At 45.0% G+C, this 18,689-nt stretch overlaps 2 protein-coding genes across 3 annotated transcripts; one reads left to right on the forward strand and one right to left on the reverse strand.

The window, feature by feature from the left end:
* Positions 1 to 53: 53 nt before the first annotated feature.
* Positions 54 to 13,105, forward strand: LOC147210674 (RNA-binding protein 38-like). Of its 2 annotated transcripts, XM_086114659.1 has the most exons (5): positions 54 to 1,439; positions 1,590 to 1,792; positions 3,399 to 3,522; positions 5,790 to 5,850; positions 12,033 to 13,105. In XM_086114659.1, exons 2-5 carry the CDS (start codon positions 1,619 to 1,621, stop codon positions 12,325 to 12,327), a joined length of 654 nt encoding a protein of 217 aa, XP_085970785.1. In that variant the 5' UTR covers positions 54 to 1,439; positions 1,590 to 1,618; the 3' UTR covers positions 12,328 to 13,105. The 2 variants fall into 2 exon arrangements, with proteins under 2 accessions (XP_085970785.1, XP_085970778.1); XM_086114652.1 differs by having other exon boundaries at positions 54 to 1,792.
* Positions 13,106 to 14,545: 1,440 nt separating this feature from the next.
* On the reverse strand, positions 14,546 to 16,865 carry LOC147210675 (lens fiber major intrinsic protein-like). The gene is made up of 4 exons (XM_086114685.1): positions 16,185 to 16,865; positions 15,937 to 16,101; positions 15,794 to 15,874; positions 14,546 to 15,721 (listed from the first exon to the last, which is right to left on the reverse strand). Exons 1-4 carry the CDS (start codon positions 16,542 to 16,544, stop codon positions 15,536 to 15,538), a joined length of 792 nt encoding a protein of 263 aa, XP_085970811.1. The 5' UTR covers positions 16,545 to 16,865; the 3' UTR covers positions 14,546 to 15,535.
* Between the last annotated feature and the right edge of the window lie 1,824 nt (positions 16,866 to 18,689).

Here is an 18,689-nt window from a genome sequence, read left to right on the forward strand (position 1 = left end):
TGATATTTTACAGGTTGCAACCCCTAAGCGATTGTCAATAAGAATAAGAAAACCTTTATCAGTCTCGCAATGGAGAAATTCCCAATTCACAGCAGCAAAGTTATGAAAGGAAGAAGTAGAACAACAAAATATAGGAGCTGCTGGAAAGGCAGCCACTCTCGCGGCGCCATTTTGAAGTCCAAATAACAAAAATAACACAACACAGACAGTCGTGCAATCTTCACCACGAATGAACCCTATTCCATTTGACAGTGTGTCACAACTTGATGGCTGGGGTTGCTCAGGTCGTTGATTTCAACCAGGGTGCCGTGACACTTCAGTGTGCCGTGATAGATCATCAGGGGTGCCAAAGCAAGTTATCCAATTTGTCATCTGAAAATGCGTTATTACATTTAATATAGTTGCAATGTTACTCGCCATTCGTGGAGGATACGGACTGCAAATACGCAATAATAATAATAATTTTCGCAGGTGAATCCGTGCATGCCTAAACACGTAATGTATGCAAGGGTCAACTGTATCTCCACATCTCCATATGCCAATACAATACAGTAATATACATCTTCATTATATGTCGGGCTTTCACACCAGCTCTCGCTGTACCAAAGCGCTTGGGGGAACATTTAACAGAGAGTAAGTAAGAAGAATACCACAGAACACATAATGTACAACAATGCCAATAATACGATCGGAACAACTACCTACATATGCCTTGTTGTTTGAAGTGGTAATAGATGAAAGAGAAGAGAATTCAAGTCTTCTTTCACCAGTAGATGGATCACAGACGTCATGCCAGCTTTGTGTTCCATTAAACACTGCCTGCGTGGGTTTTATCCGGGCGCTCCGGCTTCCTCCCATGCATGCGTGGCAGGTTAATGGAACCCTCGAAATTGTCCCTAGGTGTGAGTATGAGCGTGAATGGTTGTTCGTCTCTGTGTGCCCAATTGGCTGGCATCCGGTTCAGGGCCCATCATTGAGAAAAAGTAAATCGTTATGCTTCTATTTTACACGCAAATTAAATCCAAACTTTGCTTTAAAAAAAAAACATTGCTAAATAAATCATAAATGTGATACGCATTCAATTACAGCCAATAAACACACATATGACAAGGATTAACGTCCATATTCATTCATTCAATTATTTTTTTCTCCTGACACTGGATATTTGAGTTTCATTGTATTTTCCTTTTTGTTCATTTGATTAGGTGTTATATTCAGAAGATATGTTTTATGAATGTGCTACATTTGTTGGTGAAGTGATTGCTGACGCGGGGCGGACAAACATGAAAGGGACGCACGGCTCGTCTATTGGACTGCACGTGCACATGCATCCGCCTTCCCTGCTCGCTCGCGAAACCGAAACCTATTTCCTTTTCTTTTTTTTTTCCCAGAACAGACAAGACTCCACTTCAGCACTTTGCACTTGTCTTCCCCAAGCGGTATATGTTCACATGTTTTAATCATGGCTCCGTTTCTGTAACCTCTCCTAGTTGTCGGCGCGTGTTTTTAGTCCCTCCCAATCTTTTTTTTCCCCCTTCTTTTCTTTTGGACCGTTTATTCCCCACGAATGAGTTCACCGCTCTTCTTAGGGCATCTGGTCGGGGTTCCCGTGGAAACGATGGATCCCGGTGCCGGGGCCAAAGACACGACTCGCACGAAGATTTTTGTCGGCGGATTGCCGTATCACTCGGACGACGCCTCACTTCTGAAATATTTCGAGACTTTCGGGGACGTCGTCGAGGCGGTGGTGATCACCGACAAACATACGGGCAAGTCCCGAGGATATGGCTTCGTAAGTACGCGATTTCTCTCGAATTGAGTTTTTTTTAATAGCCCTGAGCGTTTATTTCGACACTAGTCACGTACTTCTAAAGTATCAAGTTGTTTGCAGTCATTTTGCCATTCATTCTTTGCTCACTTGCCTCAAATTCTCTGATGCTTGCTGAACTGCGCTTCACTATCCTTCATTATGCATGACACTACTCGAGATGTCATGCATGTTCTGCAACATAACCCCTCCCCAATTAGATATGGTTCGAGTTTCAGTTTGTACTACCTCCGGAGCATTCCCCTTAACCCATAAAAACAAAACTCACGAAATGCTCAAGTGAAGTGAAATGGGGGAAAAAATATGGAGCAACTCAGGTACTGTAATGCCCTTGCCCTGCGCACTTAGAGCAATATATTCAACGGGAAAACAGTCACAACACAAATAAAAAAAAAATTTAAAAATGAGGAGACTCAGAATGAGTTGCTGTAAAGCAGGGGTGCCCATTACGTCGATCGCGATCGACCGGTAGATCTAGCACTCGTCCCAATTAGATCCGAAAGGTGTAGAGGAGAAAAAAAACAACAACAAAAAATTGTGTGTCTTTGTACATGTTAGTAATATATTTTTTGTGTTAATGTACACTGCACCCTAATTATCCAATCAGCGCTATGATAGTCAACAGGCTGCAAAAGTGCATCGCTTGCTTCAGTTTGGTTTCTCATCATGGCGCGCGCGCGCGTATTTGTGTGTGCGTGTGTGCGAGCGCGCGCGAGACTTCTACCGAGCCACAGCATCATCCTCTGTGAGCTCCAGCAGATCTCAAACCGTCCTCCGCCGCTTGCAGAAAAGTTTCACATTGAGCATCCATTTGCGCTTGCGTGGCTTGACCTTGAGCTCAAAACACTCAAAGCTCCCCTTCCCACGCTAGCTTCCCACTCCTCAAATTCACTCCCTCAAGGTGGATTCCGGTTGCTCATCCCAATCCGGGGAAAAAAAGCCTCCCACGTACTGTCGCAGCCCACATCATGTTAACATGCAGCTGAAGCTCAGCTGGGAACATCTTAATGCAGATCTCTGGGCCTCCTCCTAGACTGTATTTTTGTATATGATCGTCATTTTTTTTTTTTTTTTTGGAGGACAGACAAGGACCTCAGCTCCCTGCAGGCTCTTAAAAGAGCCTGTCCAAGTACAAAGGAGGGGGAAGAGCATTTACATCAAGGTTATTAGCGTTAACGAAACAAAAAAAAAACATCCTAAAATTGAAAAAAAGATTTTGTTAATGAAATCAAAACAAAAATGCTTTTGGAAAAATGAGCTGGAAGGTCACACAGTCATTTGAGAATCGAAGTTTGCTTTCTTCCACGATGCAGTAGAGTGACCTTTTATTTATCGGTTTTAATCTTGCACCTGTCAATACTCCACATATTGAAAAGAAATCAAACTAAAACCTATAAAAACTACTCTCAAATCAGACGTTTAAAACTTTACTAACTTGCTCTATGAACTCATGAAAATGAGCTGAATTTAAAAAAAACAAAAGTTGCTCACAATAGTGACAACTCTGGTTTACACATAACGCAGTTCAACTGCTTTTGTGAAATTCACCCGTGGGATGTTGTGTCAACAGGTGACCATGGCGGACGGCGCGGCCGCAGAACAGGCATGCAAGGATGCAAATCCCATCATTGACGGCAGGAAGGCCAACGTCAACCTCGCGTACTTGGGAGCCAAGCCGCGCGGCTCGCATTCCAGTGAGTGTGTTTTTTGGACCGTCAAACTTTGCCTGCTTCTCTTCCGTATGTCACACCAGTCAAAAACTTCATCAAGAGCTCTGTGCTCTGGGATTTCTCTGGAATTTGCTCTTCTCACGTTATTTGTAGCTGTGTATGAGTGACAACAACTCTTAAATGGTTCATTTCAATCAGTCTATCAATCGATTTATTAATATAGCACTTTCCATTCCATTTTAAAAGCAAGTTTGTTCATTTTAGTAATTTTATTTGGTCGAAAATGCTTCATTTTAGTTTAGTTGTTTTTAGTTTTAGTATTAGTTTTAGTTTTTATTTATATCACACATTTTTCAAGTGCAAGATTTAAAAAAAAAAAGAAAAAGAAAAAAAGGTCACAAAGTATTGTTTAATAAAGTCAAGGACACTCCAATTCTCAAACTTATTGTTTGAGAAACATCTGTTCAAACACCTTATGTATGCATAAGATGCAACTATGCAACTTATATTTATACTGTGTACAGTTTTCTGAAATATTTATTTATTTTGTGCATGCAACACTTTGTTTTTGTTCTTCTCTACCCCCCCCCCCCCCCCATTTTGCTGCTGTAGACTGCAAATTTCCCCAATGTGGGACAAATGAAGGCTATCTTATCTTATTCCTCTGAACGGATGTGAAGCAACACCAAAATAAATGCATTTCAATTGAACCCCAAAATGGATGGATGGATGAAAGTTAGGCCGGGCCGGTGGTCCTGTGGAGTTTGCATGTCCTCCCCAGGCCTGTGTGGGTTTCCTCCGGGTACTCCGGTTACCTCCCACATTCTAAAACATGCATAGCAGGCTGATTGAACACTCCAAATTGTCCCTAGGTGTGAGTATGTGCGTGGATGGTTGGTCGTTTCTGTGTGCCGTGTGAGTGGCTTGCAACCGGTTCAGGGTGTCCCCCGCCTACTGCCTGAAGACAGCTGGGATAGGCTCCAGCACCCTTGTGAGGGTAAACCGGATCGGAAAGTGGATGGATGAAAATTAAGGACATTTTCATTACAATCATAGTTTTCTTGTTTTAAATCATTTTCGTTTTTTTATTGTATTTCGTTAATGAAAGTATCTTTTCAACTTTAGTTTTGGGTATTTTGTTAGTTCTTGTGACTGTTTAATGACCTTGTTAAATACCCCAACTCTTTCTCAAATTTAGCTGGGGTAGGCCCCAGCTCTCCTGCGACTCTAATGAGGAGAAGCAGTACAAAGAGATGATCTATATTAGTAAATGAATATTTTTTTAAATGTCGACCAACAGGTATTCCACCCAAAAAATGTTGGCTTTTTTTTTTTGGTTAATTTCTGTTTCCTTTCAGTTGATGTGTAACTTGGGTATAGTGCTACACAAATAAAAAGTATGTCTGTCAATTTTGATTTGGTTCCAGAAATTAAGGACACAGTTTCCACCAAAAGAAGGCTTTTCGCGCGCGCGTGTGTGTGTGCGCGTGTGTGTGTGTGTGTATGTATGTATGTATGTATGTGTACATATATATACAGTATATATATATATACAGTATATATATATATATATATATATATATATATATATTATTTTTTAGGGTGGTCTAAATTATTCAGTGCCACCATTCATCCAGTCTTTCTTTGTTGTCCGTACGTTTTCCACTTGAGCTAATGCACAGCTTGCGTGCCGCCAGGCATTTTCAGCGCGAACCAGCAGAGCATATGCTTCGTGTTTTGCAAACAACGTCCTGCTGCACACCAAACTCTGACAGCACCCTTTGGAGCTTTCCAGCAAAATTGCAGTTGCGTGTAGGTGCGATTGACTAACAGCCAACCATCTTCTTTAATGTGTGTGCTCATCGGCTGGCCAGCGCTGAGACGCATGCAGGCTGATGGGAGATGGCAGCGCTCTGTATTTTTTGTGTGTGAGTGGAGCGAGATGGGAATGAATAAGAGCATGTCTGTTGCCTCTTTGTGTGACCTAAAAGAAAGATTTCTGTATAGTGTACACTCGAACAAAAGAGATGGGTACTATCCCGGTGGGGAATAAGGAGCCACAACAGAGGGACAAATGGCTGGAGAAATGTAGGGGGTGATGAATTTCCCCGTCTTACTCAGCCTCGGCTCATTCCCGATGAACCTTGAAGGCAGTGAGGTCACAGACGTTGCACTTCAAGGGACTGGCAGACTGGCAGCAATATCCTTGTGTACGCGTTAGCCTTTGAGCAAGCAGAGAGAGAGAGAGAGAGAGAAGGTCCTGGTCTCACTACTGCCTCTAATTTCTGCAGGTCTCGCTGCCGAGGTTCCAGTCCAGCAAGTCCACCCTGCATTGGCTCAAAGGCACTACGGGTAAGGCTGAGATCAATCAGTATTTCTATTTGTGATGGTAACTTTCTCTTCCTCTGGTCTATTAAACACACGGGATGCTGGGTTCTGGATTTCACTCACGGTTGACTTGGGCGACACGGTTGAGTGAGGCAGCAAGCCACTTAGTTAAACTTCTGTGCACACACACACACACACACACACAAATGGGCACATGAATCCACATGCATGCACACACCCACACACAGCTGTTGTGATCCAATCTCACTCTTGCACTCAGGGATTTTTTTTTTGATCACTAAAACGCATCTAACACATTCACTCAATTCTAGAGTTTGTTTTTTTAATCCATTTGCGATGTCAGATTGTTTTCATGCAGTGTGGACAGTGCTTGTCCAATTATTATAATAATTATTCTTTTTTTAATCAGACCTGGGCCTCTTTCATCTGTCGATATAAATCGGGCATGTATGCGATGCGTCTGCAATATAAATGCTCATCCTTACACATGTTACGGCTGCGGCTGTTGTGAAAGCGGTATATAAATTCGCATGTATTGTATTGTATTGTATCAGACCGATAACGTCATAAAAAGCCCAGTTTGCACTCCATGTGCGCGAGGGAAAGTGCTTTATAGGGAGACTCGTTTTTTGCTGAACAGTCTTGACTTTAGATTTGAATTGAATTTAATCCCACTTGGAACATAAAGCACAAAATTGACTTTTGTACTGACAGTAGTGATTCAGGCGGTTCATTTATTACACATGGCACCGCATGATGTCATCTTTAGTGCACATCTCCATGTAATGAGGCAATTGAAAAGCATCGCCTCATTTCCTTCAAACATTTCTACCTCCTGCCGCCTCACTCTTATCGATATGAGATGCTAAAAACACACACTGGATTATATTTACTTCTGGAAAGGCTGCCATGTGATGTCGGGGGTTTTTATGTGTGTGTGTGTGTGTGTGTCACTCGACATCATGTTTCATGTACACGTGTTGCATTCACATTCAAAATTGCATGTGTGTTTGTAATGTGAATGAGTACAAAAAAAGTATTTTTTCTTTTTGCAATATAAGGGTATAGTGAGTGCGGTACTGTATATGTAGTTTGTATGCTCAACAGTTGAGCCGCAACATGTCTGCAAACAGGCTAGCAGAATGGCGGCTGATGTTTTTGTATTTGTACTGACCCAATATGATTTAGTTATTATTTTTATATATACAGTATATACTGTGTGTGTGTGTGTGTGTGTGTGTGTGTGTGTGTGTGTGTGTGTGTGTGTGTGTGTGTGTGTGTGTGTGTGTGTGTGTGTGTGTGTGTGTGTGTGTGTGTGTGTATATAAAAAATAGAAAGCGGCCCGGTATCCAGTGGTTAGCACATCGACTTCACAATTCAATTCCTGCTCCGGCCTCCCTGTGTGGAGTTTGCATGTTCTCCCCGGGCCTGCGTGGGTTTTCTCCAGGTGCTCCGGTTTCCTCCCACGTTCCAAAAACATGCGTGGCAGGCTGATTGAACACGCTAAATTGTCCCTAGGTGTGAGTGTGAGCACGCATGGTTGTTCGTCTCTGTGTGCCCTGCGATTGGCTGGCAACCGGTTCAGGGTGTCCCCCGCCTACTGCCCGAAGACGGCTGGGATAGGCTCCAGCACCCCCCGCGACCCTAGTGAGGATTCAGCGGTTCGGAAAATGGATGGGTGGATGGATATATATATTTATTATTATTTAATATGAGGTATTTCACTGTAAATCACTCGTGTATTGGCGCAGAGCTCTGTCTCGTAGCTCCTCTCACGAGCACAGTGAATACGAGAATATTTGACTACCTTTATCTCGAGGTTGGTTTATCTGTTGCTGTAGCTCTGAGGAAGGTGAGTGAACACCTCACACACGGAGTGAGATCAGGGCCCAGTTATCTTTCCCACCGCAAGTTGGCCCAAAATGCAATCTATCTGTGCGCATGGCTGGACCTTTCTTTCTTTTGGTGTTTTCATAGACAAGTGTAGTCAGAAATGGGCCGCGTCGGTTGAGCGTTCGGGCTCGGTGTTTAACGGCCTTTAGGCTGAACCATGACTGTGTGGCAGAAGTTCAGCGTCCACACCCCAAAGAGAACAGTTATGACTTAGTGAAACTAGAAAGATGATTCATTGCCAGAGATGCTGCGAGACCAGTGCAAGTGGCGTCTTGCTTTGCAAGCTAAAAACTGATGAGTCCAACGACATGATGATTTGCCTTTGCCTTATGTTGCTCTGGTGTTGACACGGTTTACTGGTGTCACAACTTTCTTTCCATGTACCACTGTAAAATCATTTTATTTTCTGACATACATGCAGATTTTTGTGCGATGCCCCGCTTCTCGATGCCAAGCTCTCATCCCGGGGCTCGCAAAAAAAAAAGTCAATTAAAAACCTCCATTGCTCCAAGTGCTATTAATATTGCAGCCCTCAATTTCTGAATGAGTGATGAGGGAGCTGACACTGACCCAGATGATTCCATGAATGGGTGATGATGGATTGATTAAAAGTCTCCCACAGCGAAGAAGGACATTCCCTTCAAAGAGGGAGTCGCCCTTTTCCTATATTTTAGTTGCAGCTTTGACACCTCACACTGAAACAAAGAGGAAAGTATGCGGACACATACACCCCCAAAACGGCAGAAAACTCACGCGTACACAAACTGGGGCTGGGTCTTTGTTTTTAGTGTACAGTACCAACACGTGAAATTTAAATTGTCTCTCTCGCATTTGGAAACCACGTGCAGTCGAGTCGCGCCGGAGCACTTGAGAAGCACTGGTTGAAACTGCGTGCGTTGCTACTCCTTGTCCGCCGGCTTATTTGCCGCCACAAAGGTGAGAATGTGTTACAGTTGGAAGAGAGGCTCTGCACCACGCAACTCACAGCTGCTTTATGTGTATTTGGACATTTTCTCAATCTGAAGCCCATCGTCAAAATGCAAATTCATTTGCTTGTTGACAGCACGGCAGTGTCCAAGTCGAACGCTGCCCCTTCTGTCCCTCCCCCAAGCTCTGAGTGTGCGTTTGTCGAAGGAGGAGGATGAGGGGTGTTTGTGTGTCTGCGTCGAGTGTGTTTGCCTCTGCCTGACTCGCTCTCCTCACATCCCTCATCTGAACTATTAAAAGCGCGACTGTCTTAAGGCATGAAGGATATATGATGGCTGATCCTTCACCTCTGACTGTCTCCCTCCTCTCCTCCTGCTCATTTCTCACCCGAGGCGTCCCGATGGTCCCCCGCCCCCCCTCGCTCCCGTTTTTAATTCACTTCATCCCACGCCTCTCTTCTATCGTGCTTTTTGACAAGGGGGGTGTGAGTACAGAGGAGGCTGACTGCGAGGGAGTAAACCTACGACGAGCCGAGGCTGAGTGCCGTCTGTGGAGGTTATTCTGCTCTCGTGGGTCTGTTAGCGGACACCCATGCAGCTGTGCCAATTAGCCTGAGCCCTCCACACGCACGCACACACACATACGATCACAATACAAGTGCGCTCTGTTCTTCACATAGTCTTCAAAGCTCAGCTCTGCGTGTGACTTAGACGTAATTGTCTTGCATGTGTATTCACAAAAACAATACAGTTACTGTATGTATAAATGTGCGTTTGAAAGCCAGAAACGTCGCCCGGGTCAGGGAGAGGCAAGGCGCAGCGCTCTCTCGTACGATGCGGCTGTCACATTGGATCAGTCGGGCGGCTGCACGAGGCCGCGAGAATGACACTGCACTTCTGCTCCGGGAGAGTCGTTGCGCGAGCAAGGAGATGAGTGGCCAGGGGCTTGGGGGGGGGGGGGGGGGGGGGGGCGTCCTTCACTACTCTTGTTTGGAATTTCTGTTGACTTTTGTTATGTATCTGCAAGTTGGAACGTTGTACATGTACTTTCCATTTAGCTTTATGCTTACGTAACTGAAGGTCAGGCGGCGGACGGACAAAGATGATGCCGAAGAAAAAGCGCGGGGCACCGTGGTTAAGGTAGGCCCCAGGCAGCACTTTGCTCAGACACGGAGGTGTGCAGTGCAAGTGGCCACACCATCCAGAAGCAGAGCAACCCCAGAGGTCCAATTCTCTCTCACGTCTTTCTAGCTCAACACCTCCTGACACCAACAGCAGCCTTTAGCCCAAAATGACCTCAAGGTGCTAGTACTGGTGGTGGAACCCAAGTTGGCCATTTCTGCGTGGTGGCATTTAACTGTATTCAACAAGCACAGAAAGGCAACACTACAAACGTATGAGGGCCTTTTCCAATTGAGAGAAAAGCAGCATTTGTGGTGTGATATTTAACATCACATATTAAGTGAAAATAAGATAAAAGAAGCTTCTTGGTCTGCCTGCTGTCATGTCGGCATTCTTTTTAGAATAATAGAAGAAGATGGCGGCGCAAGTGGACACAGAGACCCGTCGCTCTTCGGGTCGCAGCAGATTTTGCCATTCTCCTGAGTGGAATAGCCGTAGTACATCTGCAGGACAGCACAAAGCACCGCTAAAGGCTAACAACGTTGATACATTTGGCGACAGCAACTGCGACTTCAATGAGATGGATTTCCGCAGATCAGCTGACATTGCCTTCATCAACAAACTTAAGCCGCTAACCACGATATCACTGTGCCCCTGGATTTGATATTGTATTTCTTATATACTGTCACTGGCAAAGTATGTTTGAAAAGTGGAATTGTGAACAGTTGGAATGCTGTGGCAGCCAGGATACGTGTGTGTGTGCGTGTGTGTGCGTGTGTGTGTGTGATTACATCATTAACCTGATGCTAACCTTTGCGGTGAAGAATTGAGGAGTGCCTCTGCTTACCACTGAACACACTCCACCTGGCATCAAGTGTGCAGTTTGGACCACTAGCTTGTATACACAACACACACACACACTGTTGCAGAGACTTTTCATAGGTCTGTTAAAATTCTGATAATGCTGGTAATGCTTCTACTCGGCTTCTTCTGCTGTTACTACATGGACGTAAATGAGGCAATTTACGTTAAATGGGAAGCCTCAGGCAAGGGCACCATTCAGTTCAGGGGTTTTGCTATCATTAGTAGTGTAGCTTGACATGCTGACAGTGGGAAGAAAAACTCCTTTGTATTAGAAATACATTTCTGACTGTGTGTGTGTGTGTGTGTGTGTGTGTGTGTTTCCTTTTTATCTCCAAATGAGAAGTAACAGCTTCAGAGAACACACAATGTGACAATTACAGAACAAGAATAAAGAACTATTGATATGAGCTACTATGCAACTTCATCAACATCACATATCAAACGAATACGTAAAAGCGGCCATATCATTCTATTTTAAGCTTTCCGCATGAGTTAACGATAAGAATAGATCGTTTGGCACAATGGCGATCTAATTCCTTAATGAAATATGATTTCTTTTGGTGGCTATTTTTGAAACCCGGAAGTAAGAAGCCTGGTTCACTAAAACTCCGCCTCCCTCATGTGGCTGCTGGGCCCCTTTCATGACATCATCCTAAAGCTGGCTGCTATGCGCACCGTCTATAAAACAGTATTGAACAGTTGCTATCACCAGGCAGAGCAGTGCCCCTTTTGGTCAAAGATTTCATCATCCATGCCTCCCACTCAACTACGCAAATGACTGATCTGAATATTCAATATGAGGGCGTACTCAGACCGTTTCATTGGTCCAACGTGATATCCATCCATCCATGCATCCATCCATCCATTTTCTGATCCGCTTTATCCTCACAAGGGTCGCGGGGCGTGCTGGAGCCTATCCCAGCTGTCTTCGGGCAGTAGGCGGTGGACACTGCAAACTGGTTGCCGGCCAATCGCAGCCATTGTGAAGTGTTCGGTAGTTTCATTGGTCAGATGTGTCGAGGTGATCTGTAAATCTATTGACAGTATGACGCTCGTCTGTAGAAATGTATATAACAATTGTGTCACATTTCAAGCCACACAGGATGAGAAAATACTTAGTTCAGTTGAACTCTGTGTTGACCCCACACTGAAAGATTTGCGATTGTAGCCAAGAGGTTCATTTTTTTTACATTTATTGGCACCGACTGTTTTTCATGCAGATCGGGGAGGAAAAATGACTCTTAACACACCCTAACACCACAGGATCATCACTGCTGATAATTTTGATTTTTGTTTTTCCCAATTCACTTGGAAATGGGCCTTTTGTCTCTATGTTTGAAATGAACCATCATCCAACCTGTGTCCTTTCTGTCCCACTAGGTTGGCTCATCCTTACATCTACCCACCTGCGTTCCTGCAGCCCAGCCTGCTGCTGCAGTCCAGCATCGTCCATCCATGCTTTGCTCCCTCGGGATTGGAGCACTCCCCCTACAGCCCGTCACCATTGCCCTACCTCAGCTACAGCTTCTCGCCTGGAATGCCAGCGCACGCTCTGGTCACATCCCAGACTCTGCCCACCGCCACCCATTCGCCTTTGGCCATGTTCTCCGCGTTGCCCGCCGCACCACAGGTCACCATGCCAAACCTTGTGCACCAGCACCACCGCGCTCAGTGAGCATCCATGGCGATCAGTCAGTACAATGTGGCATCACGATCATCAAAAAGGGCTTATGGAAAGCACTCCTGACTTTTTGTATGTCAGTTATAATAGTTCAGAAAAACGTTCTTGCTACAGTTTCTTCATGCAGTCTGAATACTCTCGAAGTCAAAGACTGGAATAAATGGGCCCTGAGGCTGGCCACCAGACGACTGTTTGGAGAACACATAAGTAGGGAGCACAATGAAAACTGTTTGAAATTATGCCGCAGCAATCTTTTTCTCTTTTTTTTTAACCTCTTCAACATTACCTGTCTGGGCTGCCTCATCAAAATGTCTCTGTCCTCCTACACCCCATTTGAACATGTCGTTGTCTTAATCCAAGCTGTGCATCTTGATAGAATTCCCTGCCTTCTCATTTCTTATGCTCAATATCGGACAAGGGCGATCTTTCAGATCGTTACAGTTGGAGCAAGAGCAATACATGTTAGTGTCAGGTCAGAGCTTCTCTTGCAGCTCATTGTCCAAATCAGAGTTGTTTCTTTGTTTGTGTGTGTGTGTGTGTGTGTGTGTGTGTGTGTGTGTGTGTGTGTGTGTGTGTGTGTGTGTGTGTGTGTGTGTGTGTGTGTGTGTGTGTGTGCTTTTTATCTTATTTTTGCAGGCTGTAAAATCTGACTCATGCTTGAGGAAAACTGGATTGGCATCCCTTGTTTATATGGAACCCCCTTTGTTCTTAAAAAAAGCCATACGTAACTTTTATGAAGAATATGCAAAATAAAAGCAATGTTTACTATTAAGGCGCCGGTGCTGTTTGTTCTTGGTGTAAGTTATTGAGGTCAGTATCAGCGTGAAATGAAGGTTGCATGATGTCGAGCCTGAGGAAGCATACATGAGTCACTGAAGAGATTTCTTTTAGAGAAATACACTTACAGATTCAAGTGCGCGGAGGTAAAGGTCAGATTCTAAAGCAGATGGAACAAATGTTGAAAGAAAACACTGAGAGAGGAAAACATCAGGCATGCAATCAGCTGTAAGACCATACATAAATTGCACGTCTACCACACAGAAGTCAAATTTAGGAATCTCCTTTCTGTTGTAGGGTTTGCATGTTCTCCATATGCTTGTGTGGGTTTTCTCCAGGCACTCCGCCCATATTTGAAATACAGGCATTTAAGGTTCACCGAACACTTTAAATTGGCAATTTCAGTGTGATCAGTAGTTTGAATGTGCCATGTAATTGACTGGCTACCAGTGGTGGTTCTAGACCCATTTCACCGGGGGGACTGGACTGGGGCCAGGGGTTTTCTCTGAGAGGAACCGTTTCAAACACACACAAAAATGCACGCATTCTCACATCAACACAAACAGACTTCCACACACACACCCGACATTATTGTCTAAATAATCTCTCTGTAATTATTTATTTAGGGAATTTATTAATGGATTTTTTTTAAATGCAATGCCACTCTATGTCTTTTAAGTATACTGTATATCAATCAGCACGCGCTACAATCAAGGGAATGATGTAAACCTTACTAAGGCATTGCTTAATATTTACGAAGTGCAGTGGGCCAAGTGGGGGGAGGAGGAGGAAGAGGAGCTGGGGGGGGGGGCAATCACAGAGTAAGGGGGCACTGGATTCCCCCCAAGATCCCAGCACTGGAGATATCCTGCCTGTGGCACAAAGTCACCTGGGGGCTCCAGCTATAGGCTATAATGAGGATGGACAATGGATGGATCTGTAAATTTAACCCCAAAAAAAGGGAATTTGTTTTGTTGTCTGCAGTTTATTTGCATCATAATCCTCTACGAGTGTGTGGAATGGCCATCATCCACCATTTTTGTGTCAAACCATTGAAGTGGGAAATGTCCCAATGCGAGGTGATTACGTCAGCATTAATATTGTCACATTTTTTCACAGAAATGTTAATCACACACTCAGTGTTGAAATGAATAAATACTTATATTATTGCGCTCACATTTAAATATTTTTGATAAAAGATGAGAAATAGGGATCTGTGTAAAAAAAAAGAAAAGTGCAGTTGGTTTGTATCATATCACCTGCGTCCAAAGGCAGCCTCTGAAGATGCAGCTGGGATAGGCTCCAGCACCCTTGTGAGAAAAAGCGGATCTGAAAATGGATGGATGCAGATTCCCTTTTGCCCTCTTCTGGCCAAAAGTATGTAATGCAGCAAACGTATTATTTATTTAAAAGAGAAAAAAAATCACATAATATGTGCACATTTATTATAAGTGAAAGTTTATTGAAACACGTTTGTAATCCCAGTTAGGATCAAATAATAACAAAAGACTCAATGTAAAGCTAGCACTGTTGGTCTGTAGTGAACAGAGCCATCCAATTCTTCCAATTCAGATTTTCTTTCGCGCTGGTTGAACTGGGGAAATGCAAATGGATGTGTTTATGTAAAAATGGAAATCATCACAAATATCACATTGTGAGGAAGCCATGTGTCACGTCTTAAAAAGGGCTTACAAAAATGAATCGTGATTGGTACAAAATCAGTCGAGCTGCAATGATAATGAGGAAAAAAAAGAGGTACTGTATCGGCAATCTTCATCTCTCACTCGCTAGCACACACGCACGCACACGCGCGGACACGCACACTTGCAAAGACACTCGCATGTACAAGCGGGCGCACGCACACATTCACCCTCACGCACATAAATAAAATGTAGTCATCTGTAAAATGTAAAATCATGTTGAAATGTAATCATACATCACCGTCTTGTGTCTGAAGGGCAGAAAACAAAAGAAAGCGGGAGGGGGGAAAAAACTACACTGGAGATTATGTGAGAAGCATGTAGGAAACCACGCTCATCTTCAATGGTCTAAATTGGAAAGAAGCACAAACCCAGAGTGTTGCCCACCCACACCCTGCGCCCCTCTGCTGCACCACCACCCGAGCTGTGATCGTTCATCCTACATCCTAGCTCCTACCTCGAGCCTGCCCCCCTCTCTCCGTCCCTCCCCTCCCAAAATAACAACACCCTCCCAGTTCGCATGCTCCTGTCCATCACAGAAGCCGGCCTGCCATTTACCACAAACACAAAGTCTACTTCTGAAAACAGAGTAAGGAGTTGGAAGGGGAGACCTGAGTGTCGTGTTGTTAGTTTTCAGGTCGGTTGATGAGCAGCGGAGGAGGGGCCTTCTCCCCCCCATTTCTCAGCCCCAGGTGGATCAACAGGTGCTGGGGGAGGGGTCGGGTTTACAAGGCTTGCGTCTTGAGCTCGATGGGCTCCCCGCGGGTGTCCTGCTGGGTCTCCCTCTCCGGGGGTCGACTGCCCTTCAACGTGGCCAGGCGCTCGGACAGACCCCTCATACGTGGGAACAGAATGAAATCGTACAGGAGGGCACCCATGGCTCCACCGATGATGGGTCCCACCCAATAGACCTGCAACAACACGCATGAGCATGAATTAGAACGCGCCAAGCGCCACAGTCAAGGTGAAAGCAATGATGTTACCCAGTGGTTGACGAAGTTTCGGAACAGGACCGCCGGAGCAAAGGACCTGGCAGGGTTCATGCCGGCACCCGTGTAGTACATCTGAAACGCAAAGCACCTCGGCTGTCACATTTGCACGACTTCCCCGTCTCCACGTGTCTCACCCCCATCAGATGTCCGATGGTGATGGAGAAGCCGATCGAGAGGGCGGCGGAACCCAGGCGACCGTTTCTTCTCTCATCGGTCACGGCGAAAATGCACACCACGAGCTGCATGGTAAGGAACACCTCCACAGTGGTGGCCATCCCCAGACTGACGCCAGGTTGCAGCTGTGGACACGAGAATTTTTCTTATTAATCTACCTGCCCTTCAAATGCAATTTGTCGACCGAAACGTCCTTGTGGCATCTTACCATGTTCATTGAGAGGTTGCCCCTCATGTTGCCAGGCGTGACCCCGTACAGCACGGCAGCGCCGGCCACGGCACCGAGGCACTGAGCAATAATGTAGAAAAAAGCACGGAAAAGAGACAGCTGGGCCCCAACCAGGTAGGCGAAGGTAACGGCAGGGTTAATATGACCGCCGCTAATGTGGCCAATAGATTGGATGAGGGTGGCAGCTGCCAAGCCAAAGCACAAGGCCACATGTAGAATGTGATGCGGCCCGGTGGTCCAGCGCAGGGCGGCCCCCAGGCCGAAAAATACAAAGAACATGGTCCCGAAGAACTCTGCGAAGACTGCCCGCCAAAAACTCATGGACCGGAACTCCCACATGGTCACTCTTTAGCAGAAGAAGACAACTCTTGGGCCGCAATCAAACCAAGGTTCAAACTTTACAGTCCTCTGAAAGTCAGCTCTGAGCAGAATTGAGAAAATCCACCGGTGGGATCTTCACCAAGTCGGGTGACCTCGCTGTGCTCGTTTGCCACCTGCGTCCACCTGTTTCACAGACATAGGTGTCAGTGGAGTGGGAGTGTGGGTCATCAAATCTCAGGTGGGATCAGGAAAAGGTGGGCATCAAACTCGAAAGATGCGTTGAGAGAGACCGACCGGTACTTTGTCCAGTAAACCTTGAGCCTCTCTGACAGAGCAGACGGGGTCGGACAGGGGCTTTATAATACACCCTCCGGGGGCCCCAAATGACGCCATAATCCCTCCTGTACGGCCGAGGGAGGGAGGGAGGGGAGAAGCATCCATGGACATCCCAAATCAAACCAATGTAACCTTTCTGCTGCCCACCACCACCTGTACACATCGCGGTCAAAAGAGGCCCGTTGAAAGCAATTGGACTAGATTGAGCGCAAACACTTTTCCTGAAGTCAGAAGAGAGGCAAAATGAAAAGTCATTCTAAGGTGCAGAAACACAACAAGGAACAACCTGAGTGGAGAGCAGCTGGAGCCCTGAGGTAGAAGGTGTCTTCTGGGGGACGAGGGGGCATATGTCATCATAACTGTGACAATCCCGCGACACAAACGCTGACGGACACTCGCGCGCGCACACACACACACACACACACATAATACAGTTGAGGCCCCGGACGGAAGAGCCCAAAGCTAACAGTGGTGAAGTGACCCATAGAACGAAAAGCCTGACCCTGTGAGCGCATTGTGTGGAGCACGTGTGAGGGTTATGGACGTTCACGGGCAACAAACAAACGTAAAGCCGAGTCTTACATTTCTCTGATTCAACACTAAATATCAAACAAATTAAATGCATGAGTTAAAGGTGATTATTTTACGTGCTCTTTTGGGATTGGCAGACAAAAAAAAAGGGCCTCAGAAGAGGAAGGTGTTTGGAAGTCAAGAAAAAGGGTGACGCTTGTTGTAGAACATCAAAAACAATTATTCACAAAACGGTGAATGGCAGAGCCGTGAAGGTTCGATGGGTGAGTCAGAGGTGCACTGGGGATGCAGAGGGTGCACGGTGGGGTTACTGAGCAGTCCAGAGTCCTCTTTCTGCTGGAGGGAGGTGGGAGAGGTGTGTGAATGCAGATCGCTGAGCTTGCCATTATGTGTTGGAAAGAAGACACACAATGTAAAATGCTGGCAGCCATGCAGTGGTTACGGCTTTTGTGCACATTGTGTGGCGGTGTAGATTAGTTCACTGTAGATCAAACTTGTTTTGTGGGCACAACTCGTTGGGACATGGCTCTGCCCATACCTCCTGCAATCAAATCTCAAAATTCAATACTAGTCAACTCAACCTTATTTGTCGAAGACTTTTAGCTTGATGCGCTATTTGCTTTGCTATTTCATGTCTTTTTGAGGTTGATATTAAAATACATTTGTTTTTTTCTAGCACATCGGGTTTATGATATTTTTCATTTTTTGGTGTTAAGTTTGACCGATAAAAGTTTGTGCGATAGACTTGACCGTGCGTTGTAATTTATAGCCACGGCATTTCAGAAAATGTTCCACATGCTGCTGAATCTAAGCTTTAATTACTAAATATTACAGTATATTGCATATTATTATTATTATTATTATTATTATACTTCCCTCTCTGATTAGAACATTTAGCAAAGATTTGTTGATCAGTGTAATATTTGCCTGTGAGTACTGTTACATTTTCTGTGCACATATGCTTCTCCACAATTTGCTTCAAAGGCCCGTTGCTTCTAAAACTGGCACTATTCATGCTGTTAGCATGTCAGTGCTACTTTGCATTGTTTATTAGATATAAGATAAACTGACTTCGGCTAAGTGGTTGTATCAAATACACAACGTGTAGTTCTCTTTGTTTTATGTGTAGTTTGAAAGGAATTTCAACTAGGAATGGCAGTAAACCTGATGAAGCCTCCCTTTTGATGAATTGTTCAATATTTGCCAAACTGCTGTTTATTGCTGGAATGACTTGAATATAATTTGCTGCCACCCCACAACGGTTGTACTGTATCTCAAGTCAAAGCAAAAATAAAT

The sequence above is a fragment of the Hippocampus guttulatus genome, chromosome 1 (assembly GCF_054856545.1).
Source record: "Hippocampus guttulatus isolate MCC_2025c chromosome 1, RoL_Hgut_1.0, whole genome shotgun sequence".
Taxonomy (NCBI): domain Eukaryota; kingdom Metazoa; phylum Chordata; class Actinopteri; order Syngnathiformes; family Syngnathidae; genus Hippocampus; species Hippocampus guttulatus.

Bases quoted from the DNA above. Each gene is read 5' to 3' on its own strand.
- LOC147210674 (XM_086114652.1), top strand. From the start codon at position 1,568: ATGAGTTCACCGCTCTTCTTAGGGCATCTGGTCGGGGTTCCCGTGGAA. The intron at 1,793-3,398 runs GTAAGTACGCGA...TTGTGTCAACAG, and splicing joins AGTCCCGAGGATATGGCTTC to GTGACCATGGCGGACGGCGC. The intron at 5,851-12,032 runs GTAAGGCTGAGA...CTGTCCCACTAG, and splicing joins TTGGCTCAAAGGCACTACGG to GTTGGCTCATCCTTACATCT.
- LOC147210675 (XM_086114685.1), bottom strand. From the start codon at position 16,544: ATGTGGGAGTTCCGGTCCATGAGTTTTTGGCGGGCAGTCTTCGCAGAG. The intron at 16,102-16,184 runs GTAAGATGCCAC...TCGTGTCCACAG, and splicing joins GCAACCTCTCAATGAACATG to CTGCAACCTGGCGTCAGTCT. The intron at 15,722-15,793 runs GTAACATCATTG...GTGTTGTTGCAG, and splicing joins GAAACTTCGTCAACCACTGG to GTCTATTGGGTGGGACCCAT.